The 18,529-nt window shown below is 34.2% G+C and overlaps 1 protein-coding gene and 2 pseudogenes across 23 annotated transcripts in view; all 3 read right to left on the reverse strand.

The window, feature by feature from the left end:
* LOC145291177 (uncharacterized) overlaps positions 1-18,529 on the reverse strand; it is a 168,440-nt gene that overhangs the window by 105,581 nt on the left and 44,330 nt on the right. For all 23 annotated transcript variants that reach the window (XM_080136743.1, XM_080136738.1, XM_080136730.1 and 20 more), the window contains one exon: positions 4,675-4,785. In XM_080136743.1, coding sequence (XP_079992869.1) covers positions 4,675-4,761 — 87 coding nt within the window. In that variant the 5' untranslated portion in view covers positions 4,762-4,785. The remainder of the gene's footprint in view (positions 1-4,674; positions 4,786-18,529) is intronic.
* LOC145291679 (5S ribosomal RNA) lies at positions 1,684-1,800 on the reverse strand (annotated as a pseudogene).
* Positions 9,895-10,012, reverse strand: LOC145291669 (5S ribosomal RNA; annotated as a pseudogene).

The following is an 18,529-nucleotide window of genomic DNA, read 5'->3' on the forward strand; positions in this document are numbered from 1 at the left end:
CAAAAACGATTCTTTTATTTATTTATTTTTGTTCAAAATCAAATTTTCCATTGCATCACTAATGATAAAATGATAAATATTTATTGACTTTAAACGGCCAAACTAAAGTCTACAGATTGCCTCTCACAAACTGTATTTTTACTTTTACATGGGTTTTTACTTTTACATGGGTTTTTACTTTTACATGGGTTTTTACAGTAATCCAAATGAAGTAAAATTTGAAAAAAACTCCACAGCTAAATATTTAGGTTATACAAAAATTCAGAATTGCATCAGAATCAGTAATTCAGACTAGAATCGATAATTGCATCGGAATTAGAAATATTGGAATCGTCCCATCACTATTAACCACTCACAAAATTATCAACCACTCCCACCAACAACAACCCTGAGCACCTTTTTGATTTGAACGTGTATAAAAAAGTAAAAAAAAAAAAAAAACAGCAGCTATTCCCTGTTGCTCTGAAACATTATTTCACAATCAGAATTGCTAAGCATGAAAAAGTCTGCAGGAGTTGTTGATCACCGAGACACTGTATCCTTTAAAACGCTAACGTTCCAAAATTTGCTAAAGGTGCAGCTGATCTCCCACTCCACACACGTGAACACACGTACATCCAGACTTGTACAGTTTTCATTTTTGACAATTGTACGTTATCCCACATGTAATTTTCAAGAGTTATATTGTGCCTAAACATTGTACACAATGAAATCCCGTTTTATTTGTTCTGACTAGCTGGACGCCTGGCATTGCCCGGTTGTATAACATGCTTAAACGTGATATTTTAATTCATACAGATTTCGTATGTATTATTATGAAATCAATCCTTTATTGATTATATATTATGAAGACTAAGTCGCAAAAAGATAAAAAAAAAATTACGATAATGTCGTTCATCAAATTCCGTCTGTGTTTGTTTACAATATCATGTCAGCTGATATTTGGGTTTGATGATGAATGCCCTGGAAACTCACTTCTGATGAATGTTTAATTTTAAAATATGCAAACAAAATAATTTGCGGCAATTTTAAATGGTATCTCTTCTTTTATTATAAATTGAATTCATGAATAAGAAAAAAATTAAAATAAAATGGTGAGGTACACCTGGGCTTGAAAATGGGATAATTCGATCTGTAGTCGAATGCTCTACCACTGAGCTATGTTTCCAGATGTCAGCAAATCTGGGGTTTTTTCTAAGAAGAAATTATTTGTTGAGATTTTATTATCTCCCTTTCCGGTGCAACCTAAAATATTCACCTGTAAAAATTCTTTTTTATCTATAAGAACGAAAGACTATTTTTAGGATCAGATTTTTTACAATTTTTGATACATATCGGACAAATTTCTGTACAAAACTATCTAAGAACACTGCCAGACATAAATCATCTTTGTGTGAAATTTTCAAAAGATAAGCTCAGCCATTTCGGAACCTATGAGGAAGGAACTCACACACAAAAAGTGACTTTTATATAAGCCACCAATATATAAACAAACACAGACCCACAGCGATATATATATGATAATGCATTCAGTCTCAAAAGACAAAGGATACCCCCCTGTAGGGGTAACTGTGTGTGTAATTGTGAGGCAAGGGTTGTGTAATCTCCAACCACACATCGTTTGAGTCCAGTGGCAAGGAAAAGTCCAGGACGACTGGAAACAATGCCGAGATAAGCAGAGAGCACATACAGCACCTGGAAGTCCCAAATGGTCACCCATTTAGTACTGACCAAGTTCAACGTTGCTTAACTTCAGTGATCCAATGGGAACCAGTGTGTCAACGTGATTATGCCATATATATATATATATATATATATATATATATACTAGCACGCTCCTGGTCGTAAAATATGCTTAAATATATTTTGATTAATGCAGATTTCGTATTTATTATATTATATTGGACCCAAGTAATGATTGAAAAAATAATGATTTAAAAAGTTTAAAAAAAAAAAGAAAAAAGAAAATAGCTTGTGCGTCACCATCGAGAATCAAAAACCAAAACGCATAGCTTACGATTTACTTTTTCCTTTGACGTTAATGCCTCAGCTATGAAGACAGGTTTGCTGCAAGGCTAAAAATTAAAACATCAACTAATAGCTATTACATCATGAATGCACATTTGTAATGACATCGTTCAACCTTCACCTGGCAAATTCCATTTTTTTTTATTTTGACACTCTTGCATTGAGTTTGGTAGGCAAATTTTTTAAAGATGTATATGCATACATGAATATATATAGAAAGCGGTCTGTGTTTATGCAAATATTACACAAGTATAAATCATGTAGAATATCTGCATGAATATAACTACACATAATAGTTAACTAAAGATGATCATCCCATAAGAAAACAAAAAAAAAAACATAATATGGAACTAATTAAAATGAATGTTTAAAAGAATATGTAAATTAGCTAGATCTTTTGCAGATAAATGCAATTTCACGACCCATATATAACAAAGATGTAGTTTCTTTTTAAATAAATAGAAAAAAGAGTTTTTAATATGAAATCCAAATTTATAGGAGTATAGATTGAATAAAATTCAGTTTGCATATAAATCGAATCATGTTCCTTTGTTTTATTTTGTTTAATTCATATTTTAAGTAAATAAATTTTTGTTTTAAATCCATGAAACAAAATTTTTATTTATAGATCGTTTTCCATTTTGAATTCTCATTTTTCTTTTTTTAATTAATATTGAATAAATTTAGTTTCAGTATAAATTATGTTTCTTATTTTTGTCTTTTTCAATGAAAGTTTTTAAGTTTTCTAATGTGTTTATAAAAAGCTCTCATTCATTATCGACAATTTGACTGTTCGCCAGACTTTGCTTGCAAGGACCTCCAGCATGATATCATCTTTCAGTGATTAGGTCTACTATTATGAAGGTCACAGTTTATTACTATGATCCAGTCAATGCAGTGGAAGCACTTGGACTCACGGCTTCCAAAGAATCAAGAGTGCAACCCTCTGCTTGCAAGGTCATGTTTGTGGCACAATGAAGAAGCTCCCTTTTGGGGGAGCTGGGGCTTCTGCATAATTAAACCTTGTAGCAAACTTGTCCTGTACTCCTGGTGTTGTGTGTCAATAACCTGGTAAAGACGGTACTGGCAGGAACCAATTGCTTGTGCCAAGTTAAGTGGTCAAGAGATTAAAACTGACAGGCCTCAAACTCAAATGCGTACACCTGCATGCTAGTAAAGGTCACGAGGCAGGTTGGTACATTTTGAGTGCAAACCGGTTAATGGGGTGTTACCACCTCCACACATACACCTTAAAATACATATGGATGCACATGCATTTTCTAATCAATTTATAGTCAAGAGTTGGAAAATTAGTTAATCGCAGGCAGTTAGTCTGTTGCGATTCTGAGAAGACGAAAGACCTTGTGGAAGCAACAAGATAGGGCTGAATGACAAATAAACAAATAGAAAAATTCCCATTCTTCTTCTAAGGATGACGCATGAACAGGTACAGGACTTCAATTGTAACTGAATAAAGATCCAACTGTCCAGAGAAATGAGACTTGCATAAGAAAGCTATTGTTACCGGTGTGCCGACATCAGAACACAAACCATTCAAGGACACATTCAAGAGATACGGAGAGGATATAAAAGGTACGTTCTGCTTCATTTTTATAAACCCCTCAAAAGGGCTGATATGCCATAAAAGTGAACATTGACACGCAATATAAGCAAACCTCATTCCCCCCATATTACAATGGGGGAGATACGCAGATACTGGCAGAGGCAGGTACTTCAAAATGTCAGCGTATATCAGCTTAGCTAAAAGTGACAGTTATTTTACTTTTATAAAAACATTCTTTGTTTGCTGTTTTGTACAAGCGTTCAATTTCAGCAAGCAATCAACAATGATAGAATGCTACCCGTAATGACATCAAGAAGAGACCCACCAGTAGCCGACATCCAGTCAACCTTAAGGATTCATCTTTGATATTTCCATCATGTGCCTATCATTTTGATCGCATCTAACACCCGGGAAGCTGGTTGCCTTCCAAGGATGTAACAACAGTTGAAGAAACCAAGTAACTCTCCCCAGGTTCATGATCTATCGTGTTACAACGTTCAGTCTTCTAGAACCACGATGGAGTACTGATGACAGATTTCCTGGCAAAGGGTACGACAATTACAGGAACTTATTATGCTTCACTTTTAAGGAAATTAAGAGAAGCTGTCAAAATCAAGAGGTGGGGCAAATTCAAAGTTACCCTTCTCCTGCAAGACAACATTTTGGTTCACAACGCGTATGTTACCATATCAGAAGCACATGCGTGTGATTATGAAATCTTCCTCTATTCCTTTAACCTCGCACCATCTGACTTTCACGTCTTCAAACTCATGAAGTTGTTTTTGAAAGGAAAGTATTTTCCAGATTCATGCAACCTTATTTCTGAAATTATGTCATGATTGAAAGAGGTGCATTTACAAAAACGATCTCCAGAGGCGCATTAAATGATAAAAGTGCGTAAGGTGGTTTCTATATAAAGAAAGACTAATAACTATGGCAAGTTTCATTGCTCTGCTGCTATAAGAAGTGAGTCCGGGGCATTACTTATTGAACGCTCCTTCTATCAAGAGATACAGACATGGACTGACAAAATCCATAATACAACACAAAGAAAACATTTAATTAAAAATAAAAATTCTTACTTCAAAATCAGGATCCGTTTCCCAATCGTCATCATCTCCTCCAGTTACTTCAAAATTCACATTTGTACCTGCGGCAGCTTTCCACATCTTTTTTTTTTTTTTTTTTCAATGCTAAAAACAAAATGAAAAACAACAAAATGTAAAAAGTGAAGATAAAAAAAAAATTTTTTTAAAATTGACATAAAAATTATAAAAATACTTCCAGGCTCTTCATTCTTCCACATTCTGTATTCGTAACGTCGGCAACTCAGCTGTGCAAAAGCTTTCGCACACATTCGCTGTCCAGAATAAAAGAAAAAGATTCAAGTTTATCTACTAAATGTCGCTCATGACTTCCTGTGATGCACATAGTCCTAATTCTAAAATTAACTTCTAATAGAAATTGGCACTATTCTCTGCATTCATATTATCGCCTTATTTACTTTTCTCAGGGGTCTGAGATTATCTGGCAGTCTGGCAATCTGTCTTTAAGCTAGGAATTTTTTTTTTTTTCCATTTTTACCCCAAACAAGGCACAGTGCCACATTGATGTACTATTGGAGACATAAGTTGCACTGATACTATGTAGGGAGTTAAGCAGCGAGATATCTGTTCACATTACACTTGAACTTCTGAATGTCAATACAGTTTGGAAAGCAGGAACCCAAAAGGGAGTTCCAAAGTCTAGCAGTTTTGGGGGAAGAAACTATTAGAGTAGAAGGCTTTCTTACATCTAGGCATCTGTGTAGGGGTGCGATTTTGCTGCTTATCTGGTCTGTTGAGTGTAATTACGTAGAAGGGGTACAAGGGCTTGTAGTTCATCGGAACATTCACCATTAAAATACTTGTAGAACAGACAAAGGGATGCAACATTTCGTCAATGGGACAGAGGCCAAAGCTTAGATGACAGTTCCAGACCTATCAGGTTGGCAACTCTTGAACCCTGTCTAGGTCTAGTAGCAGATGCACCAGCCCAAATGTGACAAAAACACTCTATACATGGGCGAATGGTGGCCTTGTAGAAGTACAGGATACTTTCAGGCGTAAGTAACTTTCTAGCATGGTAGAGAGAGCCCATCTTGCTTACAGCGGCCCTGCTCTCAATGTATCTGTTTCAACTCATGTTCCCTGTGAACATTAAACCAAGGAGTTTGAAAGAAGTAATGTATCTTTAGCTATAGTTATTAAAATTCCATCATCTAAACTTCTTGAGGTTTGCACTAAAGTTTTTTATCTAACGGTAACTCCTTTCAACATATCTGATATTTTTTTTTTTTTTGTTTTTTTTACAAAAGAGTCACCACTTATCAAGGCCCAGAGGCAACTCTAGGATAAGGGTTAATGAGTGTACAGTAGTCAATGGGAAAATGTCGTTATAATCATTAGTAGTGAAAATTTGGTAAATTGGATTACTTAAGGGGGCGGTTCATCAAAAACTTGTTCACATTGGACGTGAAGATGACCATATTGTAGTCAGTTGGAAAGCAGGAAAGTGGAACAGAGTTCCACAGATGTGCAGTTCTAAGAAAGAATCTTTGTTCATGGATCTACATTTAGGTGTGGGCACAGATAAAGAATGAGAGAAATTATCAATAGTGGTTTCAGTTAGATGAGGGTTTTTTGTGAAAGCCAGGCCAGGGGGACCATAGATTGAAGCTCAGACGAGCACTTGCCATGAAAATAATGATAAAGCAGAGACAGGCTTGCAATGTCTCTCCCGTGAGAAAGAGGTTGCAGGAAAGAGAAAAGGGCATCCCCCACTAGGTTACAAAGTCTATTTTGAACTCTGTCAAGGCAGGATGAGTTGCTTCTAGCAGCTCCTGCCCAGATGTGGCAACAGAAATCCATCCTTGGATGTACTTGGCTTTTATACAGGTAGAGAATTGCATCAGCAGTGAAACATCTACTGGAGCAGTAGAACGATCTCACCATTTTTCCAGCAGCCTTGGCAACGGATTTGATGAACGTGTTCCATCTCAGATCAGGAGTACAGGTCAGATCCAGACTCTTGGAAAACATAAAGCCTCCCCAAGATCAGAACCATTTATTTCAATTGGTGTCAGATGGGGACAAAGCGTTGATGATGGAAAGATAGGTTGGTTTTAGATGCATTAAAATTAACCAGCCATCTCTTTCACCATTGCACAGAGAAAACTTGGTCGTCCGGTGTTTATTAAGTTTTCGTATATTGAACCTTGCAAACGGTATTAGAGTTGATATGTCAGTCTGACCAGACTCAACATTACATATCCATTTGATTATTGCTCTGTCATTACGCTGAAGATTAGATGAGGGCCAAACACTTATGTCCATATACTCTCCCGAATAGTCAAAGGGATAGCTTGCAATGTCGGAACTGATGACAATTCGCAGCAATACTCCATGCCAAATTTACACTAATGGTAGAGTTAAACTTGCAACCATCTTCAGCACTTAACATACCGAAAATAGCTAACATAGTCCACCACTTTCAGATTACGATTATGCAAAATGGGCAGCGAAGTGGGTGTGTCTTCTATACTTTTATTGGAATAGGATTGTTAATTTACATATATGACACTTTTAATCATGAGGGTGGTGGGGTGTGTAATGGCATCGCTCTTTATCCTTGAATAAAAAGGGAATAGGGCAGCATTGTCAAATAGAAGTCCTCCTAGATGTAATGCTGCCAAATGCTATTAGGATAACAGATGGGGCATGGGCGATAGCAGCGAAAGATGAGTTGGAACTATCTCAGGTATGTACCGGAAAACCTCCCAAAACAATAAAAATATCTCCTCCGTTGACCACTCTGCAGGTGCCATTGGGCTGTGGGGTCTATGGCGGCGCTATAACCCTTCCTCCCTATTACCAAGCCGAGGAAAAATTTGAGACCAGCGACTCTTTTTTACCATTGATGAATATCACACTTACTAGTAGATTAAGCCTATGGGAACCTCTAATAAAAGGATTTCCAAACATGACCCCGCAAGCAATCCCTAATGTCGTAAGTCCTCTAAAGAAAATAAATTTAAGGGAATTAATACATAAACTCGATGCACTTAGAGAGGAAAATTCCCTAACAGAAAGTGAACAAGTAGGTAGTTCTACCTGGTTAATTTTGGTAATAGCCATCATCTTATTAATTGTATCAGTTTTGTTAACATCAAGCCTGATAGTACGCCATTGTTTAAGTAAGCTTAAGAGAAATGAACCAACTAAACTGCACAAGAATGTTGGGAGCTCAGGAACGGTTGTCACTGATCAACAGCAGAGACTGGAACAACAAATCGAACTTGAACCAATAGGTGACATACAAACTCCACAGACCACAAATATCCCGAAAGAAGCCTTGCAATTACCATCGGTGGAGATACTTTCAGTGTAATGATCTGAATTTCTTGGAACAATCGATTAAAAAAATCTTTACAAATGCATGAAAAAAAAATTTTCCTACAAATGCATTAAAAAAAAAAAAAAAAGAAAAAAATTTCCTACAAATGCATGAAAAAAAAATGAAGGACTCTGCAATGAACATTTATTATTATTGTTGTTGTCATTATTATCATTATATAAAAAAAAAGAGATAATAATTCTGTAAAAAAAAAAAGAAAATGAAAACATTTTTTGTAATATTTTAAAATGTCAAAAAAAAAAGGGGGGATGTAGAAAAAAAAAGATGGGGTTGTTTGTTAGGATGAACAATTGATTTTTTTTCTATGGACACATACAAAACTGAACTGTGTAATCAATCATTGTAATTATATGTCTTCTGTATGTACCGTTAAACATGATTTACCGACCTTTAACCAAAGGTTAAATGTCGGTAAGTGGGGGAGGAGTATGACACTTTTAATTAAGTGTCAAAAGGTTGACTGGCGAAGTTAATTAAACAATAATTAATTAAATTATAATATTAATTGTTTTATTGAACAGTATAAAATTTGTTAAGGTAGCCAACATTTTTTGAGAACCAAGTGTAATAAACTGTCATTGAGTGCAAAGAGATGGCGACCTTAGCAAGAACAGGATTTGACCTATAAATCTGTCAATAAAACAAAAACCATCTGTAGGTGTATTGACCTTTCAAAATTATAAACGAACTATATAAGTAAAATTAATTCGGTTTGAAAGTCCGACATTTTAAGTGCAAAGAAATTGGGAATGACAGATAAAACAAAAACAAAGTGCAGACGTTTGCACCTGCTGAAAAATCATAATTTATCAAATTATAAACAATAAATATATTTTTAAGTTGGCAATCATTTTTGGGTCGGCCTAACTTGGAATTGAGTACAAGCTTGGCACAAGGACTGGGCGGCTATACATTATTCATCAACTAATCACATAATTGCTCCGTATAGCCCCTCCCAATGATTGCAACTAATTGGCCGATTATCTAAAACCAATCAAAGGCTAACCTGAGTGATTGTTACGACGATAGCTATTAGTCGGCAATCCCCATTGGCTGGCCAATCAGACACTGATTGTTCAAGTATTCGGGCCAATAAATAGAGGATACCCAAAGCGAAAAATCGAGTTGGTTCATTTTTTTTGCCGCCGCTTAAAGAACCAAATCCGTTGCCATTCTTCATCAACGCTGCTTAATTGCAGTCAAGAGTTTCTAAGAAAACTTTATTCCGCCAGTCAACCACAATCACTCCCCTTGCGTGGTGTTTGAAGATTGTGTTAATAAACGTTGTTATTGTTTATAACAAACGCTTTCAGACATTTTTTCTTTGATTGCTTGGCAACTTTTCTTCCCTCCAGCAACAAATTCAACCTTCGTCGACTGGGCCATACTCATCAATTCTTTCTACGGATCTTAAAGCAACGTGGGCGTGGAAGGAAACAGAGAAAGACCAGTCAACGTATGTGGTAATCACGAAACCATCGGCCAACTCGGGTTCGTGAAGATATCGTACCACACATATTAAAAAAAAAAATAACTTTAAAACCACTCCAGAAATCTATTTATAGGCTTGCACCTTCATTTTGTGTCATGTTATTAATATGCAAGTTACAACAGCTGTGTGTATATATATATATATATATATATATATATATATATATATATATATATATATATCGATGTCTCCGTTCAGTTTTGAAAGACAAAGGATACTCCCTGTAGGAGCAGTTGCATGTGTAATTGTGAGGCAAGGGTTGTGCAATCTCTAACCACACCTCTCCTGAATCAGCACTGTTTGGGTTCAGTGACAAGGAGAAGACCAGGATGACTGGAAATAATGCCGAGATAAGCACATACAGCACCAGGAATTCCCAAATGGTCACCCATTTAGTACTGACCAGGCTCAATGTTGCTTAACTTCGGTGATCCAGTGGGAACCGGTGTGTCAACATGATTATGTCATTATATATATATATATATACACACACACACATATATATAAAATCAATCATTAAAACAGGGCTGAGATGTATAGGGTGTTTTTTTTTCTTTTAGAAATGTCAAACTTTAAATTGAAAACTATTTTCTTTAATTGCAGATTTGGCAACTATCAATTATTTTGAGTTCAGTTCTGTTAGATTTCAACACACAAGATACAATTTAGTGAGAAAAGCACCTGATGAATAATTTCATAAAATGGACTCATCATCAACTGGCCACTTCATTTGTGCCATTTAGCCACATTAGGTTATTTTTGTGAAAATTGAATGTTTAGATTATGTCATATGCCCCAAATTATATTTAACTTATGACAAAAAATTCATCTTTTGAACCACATATTTGTATAATAAAAAACTTTTTTCTGTAGTTTATTTTAATTTAAAATTTGCCGCCTCTAAAAAAAAACAAAAAAAAAAAAACAAGCGAAGTAATACATGGTCCTCCCTTATTGCACAGTGAACAAGGCATAAAAAAATGACCAAGTTCAGTATTTGCCCCCTCCCCATTTAGCACCAAAAGTCCCCAGGAGACGTCAAATCCTGGTGAAAATGAACAAACAGTGCAGTTTTAGGTCTTAACAAATGTAAATTTGAGTTCTCCACCTTGCAAAAAAAGTCCATCATTTGCCCCCCCCCCATTTAGCCCCAAAAAGTCCTCAAGGCCTTAACATATTTAAATTTGAGTTCAGCATGATGCAAAATTGTTAAATAGACATATACAGAAAATTTTGGACAAATATGGTAAAATAGTCCTCAAAATGGAGTGTTTTTATTAGCCCTAAAAAGAACCCCTGGGGCACACCCAAGAGTTATTGCGAAGTACAGACAAACAAAATTATATAGAAATCAGTTAGTTACAACTTTCCAGAAAGTTTTATAAAAATCCAAGGCATCAATTTTTTTTAATAAGCACAAAAGTGTCAATTTTAGCCATTTTAACCCGAAAGGAACCCCTAGGAGGGGCAAGCAGAGTTTTCCCGGAAAATCCGGTGTTAATTTTTTACTCATATCATATTTAATGTTTATGCAAAATGTTTTTTAAATTCCAAGGATAAAAGTGCAGACAGACGAATGGACAAGATTGAATTTACAAGTCCACACTCCTTTCGTCAGAGGACCAAAAAATAAAACCTTTATATAGCAATACACAGAAAAAAATTGTAATGGCTTAAAATATTTCAATACTAGCATACATAGAAAGAGCTTGATCAGCTCAGAAAGAATCTTTTTAAATTGTTTAAATTATATTAAAAATTAAGAAAGTTATGACTATTTTTTTGCTTTGCACATTTGGATATTGGATATACGTTTTGTCACATTTTTTGCACTACTTTTTTAGTAAAAATGTTATATCTTTGTTAAAACACAAGATTAAGCAATGAAATTTACTATATACGTATATTTTTGTGCAAGGAATAAGAATATGTTACTAAAATTTTCCAGAAATTAATGGTTTCCAAATAATCTGCAGTAAATACACAAATATGTTGAAATTCCTTATAAATACAATTTATACATTAAAAGAAAAGTTAAAGAACTCAAAGTTGAATTGTAATGCATTTTATGTACAAATAACTGAAATCGAAAGCTAAGACTGTTTAAAAATTAATATATTACAATATTTCTTCGGTATTATTGTAGATTAATACCCTTTGTAACACCCCCACACACACATCTGACCACGTCTTCAAAAGATGTGATTCTACACATTAGACAATTACGTGTGAACACTAAAAAACTTTAAAGATAAACAAAAATTATTTTAGAATTTAATGTAAAAAAAATGATTCTCCATTTTGAGTCATTCTAGCGTTTTAGGGCAGTTAACCATTTTTCTATGGGAAATAAATCATGTGGATGTTTTCTAAAGACGATTATGTGTGCTTTTAAAGGGTCTTTGTGCAATTATGGAAGGATGAGGAGGCTTGCCACTCTGACTTCGGGTTAATGATGAGGCTAAGGGAAATTATGTGTGAACATCCTGAAGACTTGACAGAAACAAGGCAAAACAATTTTAGAATTTAGAGTGGGGGTTGGTTTCACAAATCCAATATAAAATAATTAATTATTTTGAAACCATTCTAGCGTTTGAGGACATTTGACCAATTTATTTTTTATAGGAGATAAATCACGTGCATTTTTTTAAGACGGGTCTGCTTTTTTTGTAATTTGTTTTTTTTTTTTTAGATGCTTATATGTAGCTTACAAAGGAATTTTATTTGGTGGGGATCTTGCCACTCCAGCATGCTAGTATGTATACATATATATATATATATTAGTCGCCGGTGACCCGACCATGAGGCAGGTAGTACTGGGTTACATGGTACCAGTAGCATATGACATGACCTGACAGACTTGTTTGGTGAGGAGGGCGGCTAGTCTCCTTGAAGGATTAAAAACAAGACCTTCCAAAGGGCGAATGAACTCTTTTTCTGGGTCAACGGCCAACTAGCACCGTGTATATTTGTGTGTGTATATGTGTATTGGGGTAGAGAGGGCTCCCGTAAGCCGTGGTGAAGGCAACCTTTCTAGGAGAAGCAAATCTCTGATTTAAAAAACCATAAAGCGAAAGACCAGTACCCACATCAAGCTGGTCTGCAGTTTAATTTGTTGCTGGCTATCTTGCTCTTGCTTATTGCTGGATCTCAACATTTTGAACCGAGAGAGCGACTTAGCTGTCTTACAAAGCTAAGACTCTGTAACATCATATTTGTATAGATACTCCCTTAGACATTTGGGCTCATGGATTTTAAATGTCTGAGGGAGTGGCACTCGTCTGACAAGACGTTGCAATCATCATATATATATATATATATAAAATAAGCAAATCAGAACTTTATGCCATCACGTAAATATGCCGTTGACGTTTTAAAATTGTTGCTTTACTACACAGCTACATGACAATGACTAACAAAAAGAAGAAACTTCTGCTATATCTCCACGACTCAGAGATGCCACGTGATGGCAGAACAAAAAACACAAACTTTTGAAATTGAAGCACAAATATAATAGCAGTTCAGCCCAGCTTTGCTCAGGCCTTATGTGCATAACTTGTCTTGTGTGTGAATACCCTTTATGTAAAATTTTAAATGTTTAGACCAGAAATTGTCCGAGTAATTTGGTAGAGGTAATTTTTTTTTTAACTTTGACCTTAACATTTTTTTGGATCTCAAATACAAATGAAAAGTTTGACCCATGTCCAAGTTACCTACATCTAAAATTTCAAAATGATAGACCCAAAATGGGCGGAGGAGTTTGGTAGAATCTGCAAAGGTCAACTCTTTCAACTTAACCTTTTGCCAGCCAAATTTTCGCCTCAAGACTGATTAAAATCGTTGCTGCATGTCTGAATACCAGTTATATAAAATTTACAAATATTTAGACCCAAAATTGGCTGAGTAATTTGCTAGGGACTGCAAAGGTCAAATCTTTTGAACTTTGACCGCTTAAAAGCTCAAATTTTCGACCCAAACCAATTAAAAATTTGCCCTATCTCTGAATACTCTTTATGTAAAATGTGTAGACCAGAAATTGGCCGAGTAATTTGGTAGAGTAGGTCACATTTCTTTTTAACTTTGACCCCAATTTTGACCACTTAACATTCATTGTTTTGATCTCAAATCAAATTAAAACGTTTTAACCATGTCCAAGTAACCTACATTTAAAATTTCAAGTGTTTCGACCTAAAATTGGTGGAGGAGTTTCAAAGAGTTTTCAAAGGTCAAATCGTTGAACGTTGACCTCTTGGCAGCCAAATTTCTGGCCGAAAACCAATTAAAAAGATTTTCCCAAATCTCAATACGCCTTGTGTCAAATCTGTAGACCAAAAATTAACAGAGTACTTTGGTAGGGAAATATATATACACACACACACACACACACACACACACAATTTCACTTTTATAGATATACTAGACTACCCCTGACCCGTTGAGTCAGTATGTTATATTAGCTATGGAATTCATGTATGAGCGTAACACTTGTGACGTAAAGAAAATAGTTTTTTTGTGACATAACAGAAACATTTCTATGAAAGTATATTAAAATGAAAAAAAAAATATAGATAGATTTCTATGAGTCATTCTGTTTATAATTGTTTATTTTTGAAAAACAAAAAAAAACTTACAGCCATTGAATTGAATTATAAGTTGCGTTAAAATAACTTAAACGTAATACGGAAATGAACGATGTAAAAAAAAGAAAATGCAGAAAGTATTAACACTTGTTTATTTGGATAATTTAAAACGCAAAAAAAAAAAAAAAAAAAAATTAGGCTGCTGAAAACGTACACAGTAAAAAAAAATATGTTGTCAACAGGTCAAAGTTGATTTATTTGTGAGAAAAATGTGACAGTATAGTTGTAATATAGAATAGTTGCAAAACATCCCCTAAGGGGTCAGTATGTTATATTAGCTATGGAATTAATGTATGAGCATGACACTTGTGACGTAAAGAAAATAGTTTTTTTGTGACATAACAGAAACATTTCTATGAAAGTATATTAAAATGAAAAATAAAATATATAGATAGATTTCTATGAGTCATTCTGTTTAGAGTAGTAGTAGGGAAAATACATGTCAACCAGTAGTAGTAAGAGTAGGATAAGGAAGAGGAGGCGTAGTAGTATTTGTAAAGAGAAGTAATAGTAGTAGTAGTAGTAGTAAGAAGAGGAGGATATTGCGCAACCAAACAATCAAGAACGACAGAGTTTTAGTATTATAGATATATAGATATACCAGAGTAAGAGAGAGAAAGAGATGTTGCAAATAGCTGGTATTGCAGAATTTAACTGTTGATATTTTCGTCTGAATAATGGTTATCAAAGTTCTTTCATATAATTCTGTTAAGGTATCTGGGTGAAAATAAAATGTTTTGGCGTTGGCCATTGTTCTTCTGCTACATCTGCGTTTGTTTTCGAACACGTGTTGATCATTTGCAGAAGCAGTCAAGTGCATCTTTACGGCAATTTGCTTCAAAGAAAAAAGATGAGATTAGAAAGTTTTCTTAACACATGCCTCAGTCAAATTGCTTTTGCTAGACAATCTGTGATTGGTTCTTTCCCAGCGTAACATTACAAATGAGGATTATTCAAAGGGAGGTGACTCTAATGTCTTAGTAGTGAATGTTTTTTATGTTATCAGAGTTAAATTTTTAAATTAATTAGAAATTAAATTTAAAAAATTATACTTCCAAATCTAAATAAAAATACTTTGAAATATATAAATTCAAATTAAATGATTTTATGTAATCTGTGCTTAAAGTTTACTTATATGAAATAAATGAGAAACTAAAAACAAATATATTTGAAATAATCCCTCCGCCCCTCCCCAAATATAATAGGCTTTATCATCAGATGTTGGATTCCTGACTGTTGAAACAACTGTTCTGTGAACAGTTTAAAGGAAATTGCAGTCAAGAGGTCCAGAAGAAGAAGTGTTACAAGGACCTTTTAAAAGCAAACTTAAAGTGTGGCATTAATAAAAGTACATAAGAGACCCAGGCCAAGAATAGGCAACCCTGGAGACAGAACATGCAGACTTTGAGGAAAGAGATAGAGAAGGGGGGAGAGCAAGGAATGCCTCCAAGCAAACTCTCCAAATGGAAATGGAACTACCTGCCCTCACTGCGAAAGACAGTTCAGGCCGAGAATCAGCTTTGTCGGCAACCTCCGCATACACCAAAACCCAGAACACAACTGCCATCCTCAGCACTGAGGAGTCGTCAAAAGAGACTTTTTATACAGTTTTAAAATAAAACAATTGTTTAGCGAATGATTTTTCAAAGTGGCGACTAGAAATAATGAAACGCTTATCGATTGTAAAAAGTCAAATTAAATATATAAAAAAAAAACACTCTTGGTTGCGAAAACCGCTTGAACGTGCCAAGGTGAAGGTTAAAGCAGTGTCGCCTGAAGTCTGCCCTTTGCTAAGTGAAACCAGCGCGGGGTCAGTAATCCTTGCTTGGTAGATTTTTTTAATAAAAATATCAATCCAAAGATTAACTGAAGTTGTGTGTATATATATATATATATATATATATATATATATATCAGGGCTCTACAGGCAAATTTATTTTTAATTGACCTTTGACAACTAAATATTTTCGTTTACAAGCCAAATAAAAAAGTTACTAGCCAAACCCACATGATTTTTAGAATATGACATCTTCGTTCTGTGACGAGTACGTACATCATAAAGATTTGTTTGTAATTTTTTTAATAAGTGTAATTCTAAATATACACAAAATTTTATGTTGAAACATTCAAATTTCCTCAGATTTTTTAAAACAGCCTTTGTTAAAAAAAAGTATATTGTTTTGTTAAATCTTTTATTGTTTAAATAATTTAATTTTGTTCGTTTTATTAAAAAAAATGTTGAAAAGATATTTTTCACTCGGTAGTGAGATTGGGAAGATTGTCGGTGAAAGAAATACATTCGATAAGCGTTTCATTATTTCTAGTCGCCACTTTGAAAAATCATTCGCAAATGCGACTGTTTCAACTGCAATGTAGAGCCCTGTATATGTATAAAAAATGCACTCTTGGTTGCAATTATCCGCTCGAACGTGCTATGGTGAAGATTAAACTGGTGTTAATAAAAATTAATCCCTTTCTTGGTGAAGTCGGCTGGGGTCTGTGTTCCATACTTCATCTTAATAATCTAATACGATTTATCAATAATAATATTCATATAACGCAAATAATTTACCTCCCCCTCAAAAAATATGAACCATATTTAGTAGAAATAAACTTACGTCTACGCTCGACTTGTTCATGAAGTTACAATCACAAATGCCCAACAGTTTGAGATGTGATTAACATTTCACACATTGAGATTGAAAAACCAAACAGATTACAGTTATGCTTGTCACGAAAGTAAAGGAATTTGCTTGTTTCTGTTTGTTCATAGTCACACAGTCAACAACATGACTCTTTGCTTCTCATAACTAATTCCCAAAATTGTCTTCTAAATTTTCAACGAGGGACAATAAATGTTGGAAAATAACCACAAAGGTGCACCGTTCATCATATAAGCCAATGTATAGCCGTTTCGAGAGAATCTTATTTGGGCTTTGAATACTATATCCTTTTGAATATTTGGTCATGATTTATTTGTAGGTTGAAGTGTCCTAATATCAAGTTGTCCTGATCTGAGGATACTCCCTTGTAAGGAGAGACCGAAGACTCTTGAGGATAGTGTCTAGTAGGTAATTCAAATTCTATGTGCAAGTGTTATTTTTAGAAAGCAGTTTCGTCATATCACACCTCTTCAGTGTGGCTAGATGTGATTAATGTTTTATACTGGAATTTAAAACCCAGCTGTTATATTACACTATTTATTCTTGTCACTAAAGGAATTTGTAACGTTTCTGTTTATAGTCGCACAATCGACCATGTTAGTCTTTTATTCTAATAACCAATCCCCGAAATTGTCTTCTAAATTTTTGAAGAGCAACAATAAATGTTAGAAACTAATGACTTAATTGAGATGATTGTTCTGTGTGTTATGAGATGAGGCTTGCTTTTTCAGCATATCAACATCTATTTGGGTCATTTAATGACTAATTTAGCATAAAAATAAAGATGATTATGGTGTGGTCACAGGAATCCCCCCCCCCCAAAAAAAAATACTGTTCAACACAATTTCAGAATAACTTATTGTATAAACCCACAATGAAAAAATTAACAATGAAAAAAAAATGAAAACTATATCAATTTGTATTGGACATATGAAATACTAAAAGCCATCTCATCACATTAAATTTTTAATAGTCTGTTCGTAATATTTCACAAGGGAAATATCTCCAGCCGTGCCTTATAAAATTAATATTTTGTTTCCAATTTTATAAATAATGTCAGGGTTTTTTTTTTATTTATTTACATCAGCCACATTAAATAATTTTTAGTAGGAAAAAGTGAAGAAGCCAGTTTTCTATATTAGTTTAACATAAATGTTCTACTACTAAATTTTTTAACCAAAGCAAGCTTGTTTGCAAACATCTTTTCAAAATTTTGATGAACAGATCATTTATAGTTAAATTTACATAGCAAATTTAATGCAAAATCGAATAGCAAGTTCAAGTTTCTATGATTTGAGAACTTGATGCTTAAATGATATAAAATCTGAATGTGTTTTATTTATTTACTTTTTTTTAAGTTCTGGAAATCTTGACTTGGAGATCTTTTGAGACTGAACATGGAATCTTAAGATTGAGAAAATCTTGCTATTGCATTCTATATTTTTGATTTGCAGAATTATTTGAATTGTGTTAAAAAAATACCTGGGTTCATTTTCTTGTGTCTTTTTCAGATTAAAAAAAAAAAATTTTTTTTTTAGACATGATTCGATTATTTTTGACATTTATTTCTTATGTGCAACATTTTTTTTTAGGTCTCATTTGCATTGCTGAGAAAAATACTGCAAGAACAAAATTCGATTCAGAAACAAGTCCCAGAACTGGTCACTGATTCTGCATAACTCATATG

This window comes from Euprymna scolopes, chromosome 12, assembly GCF_053919585.1.
Source record: "Euprymna scolopes isolate OS-2025 chromosome 12, ASM5391958v1, whole genome shotgun sequence".
Taxonomy (NCBI): Eukaryota; Metazoa; Mollusca; class Cephalopoda; order Sepiida; family Sepiolidae; genus Euprymna; species Euprymna scolopes.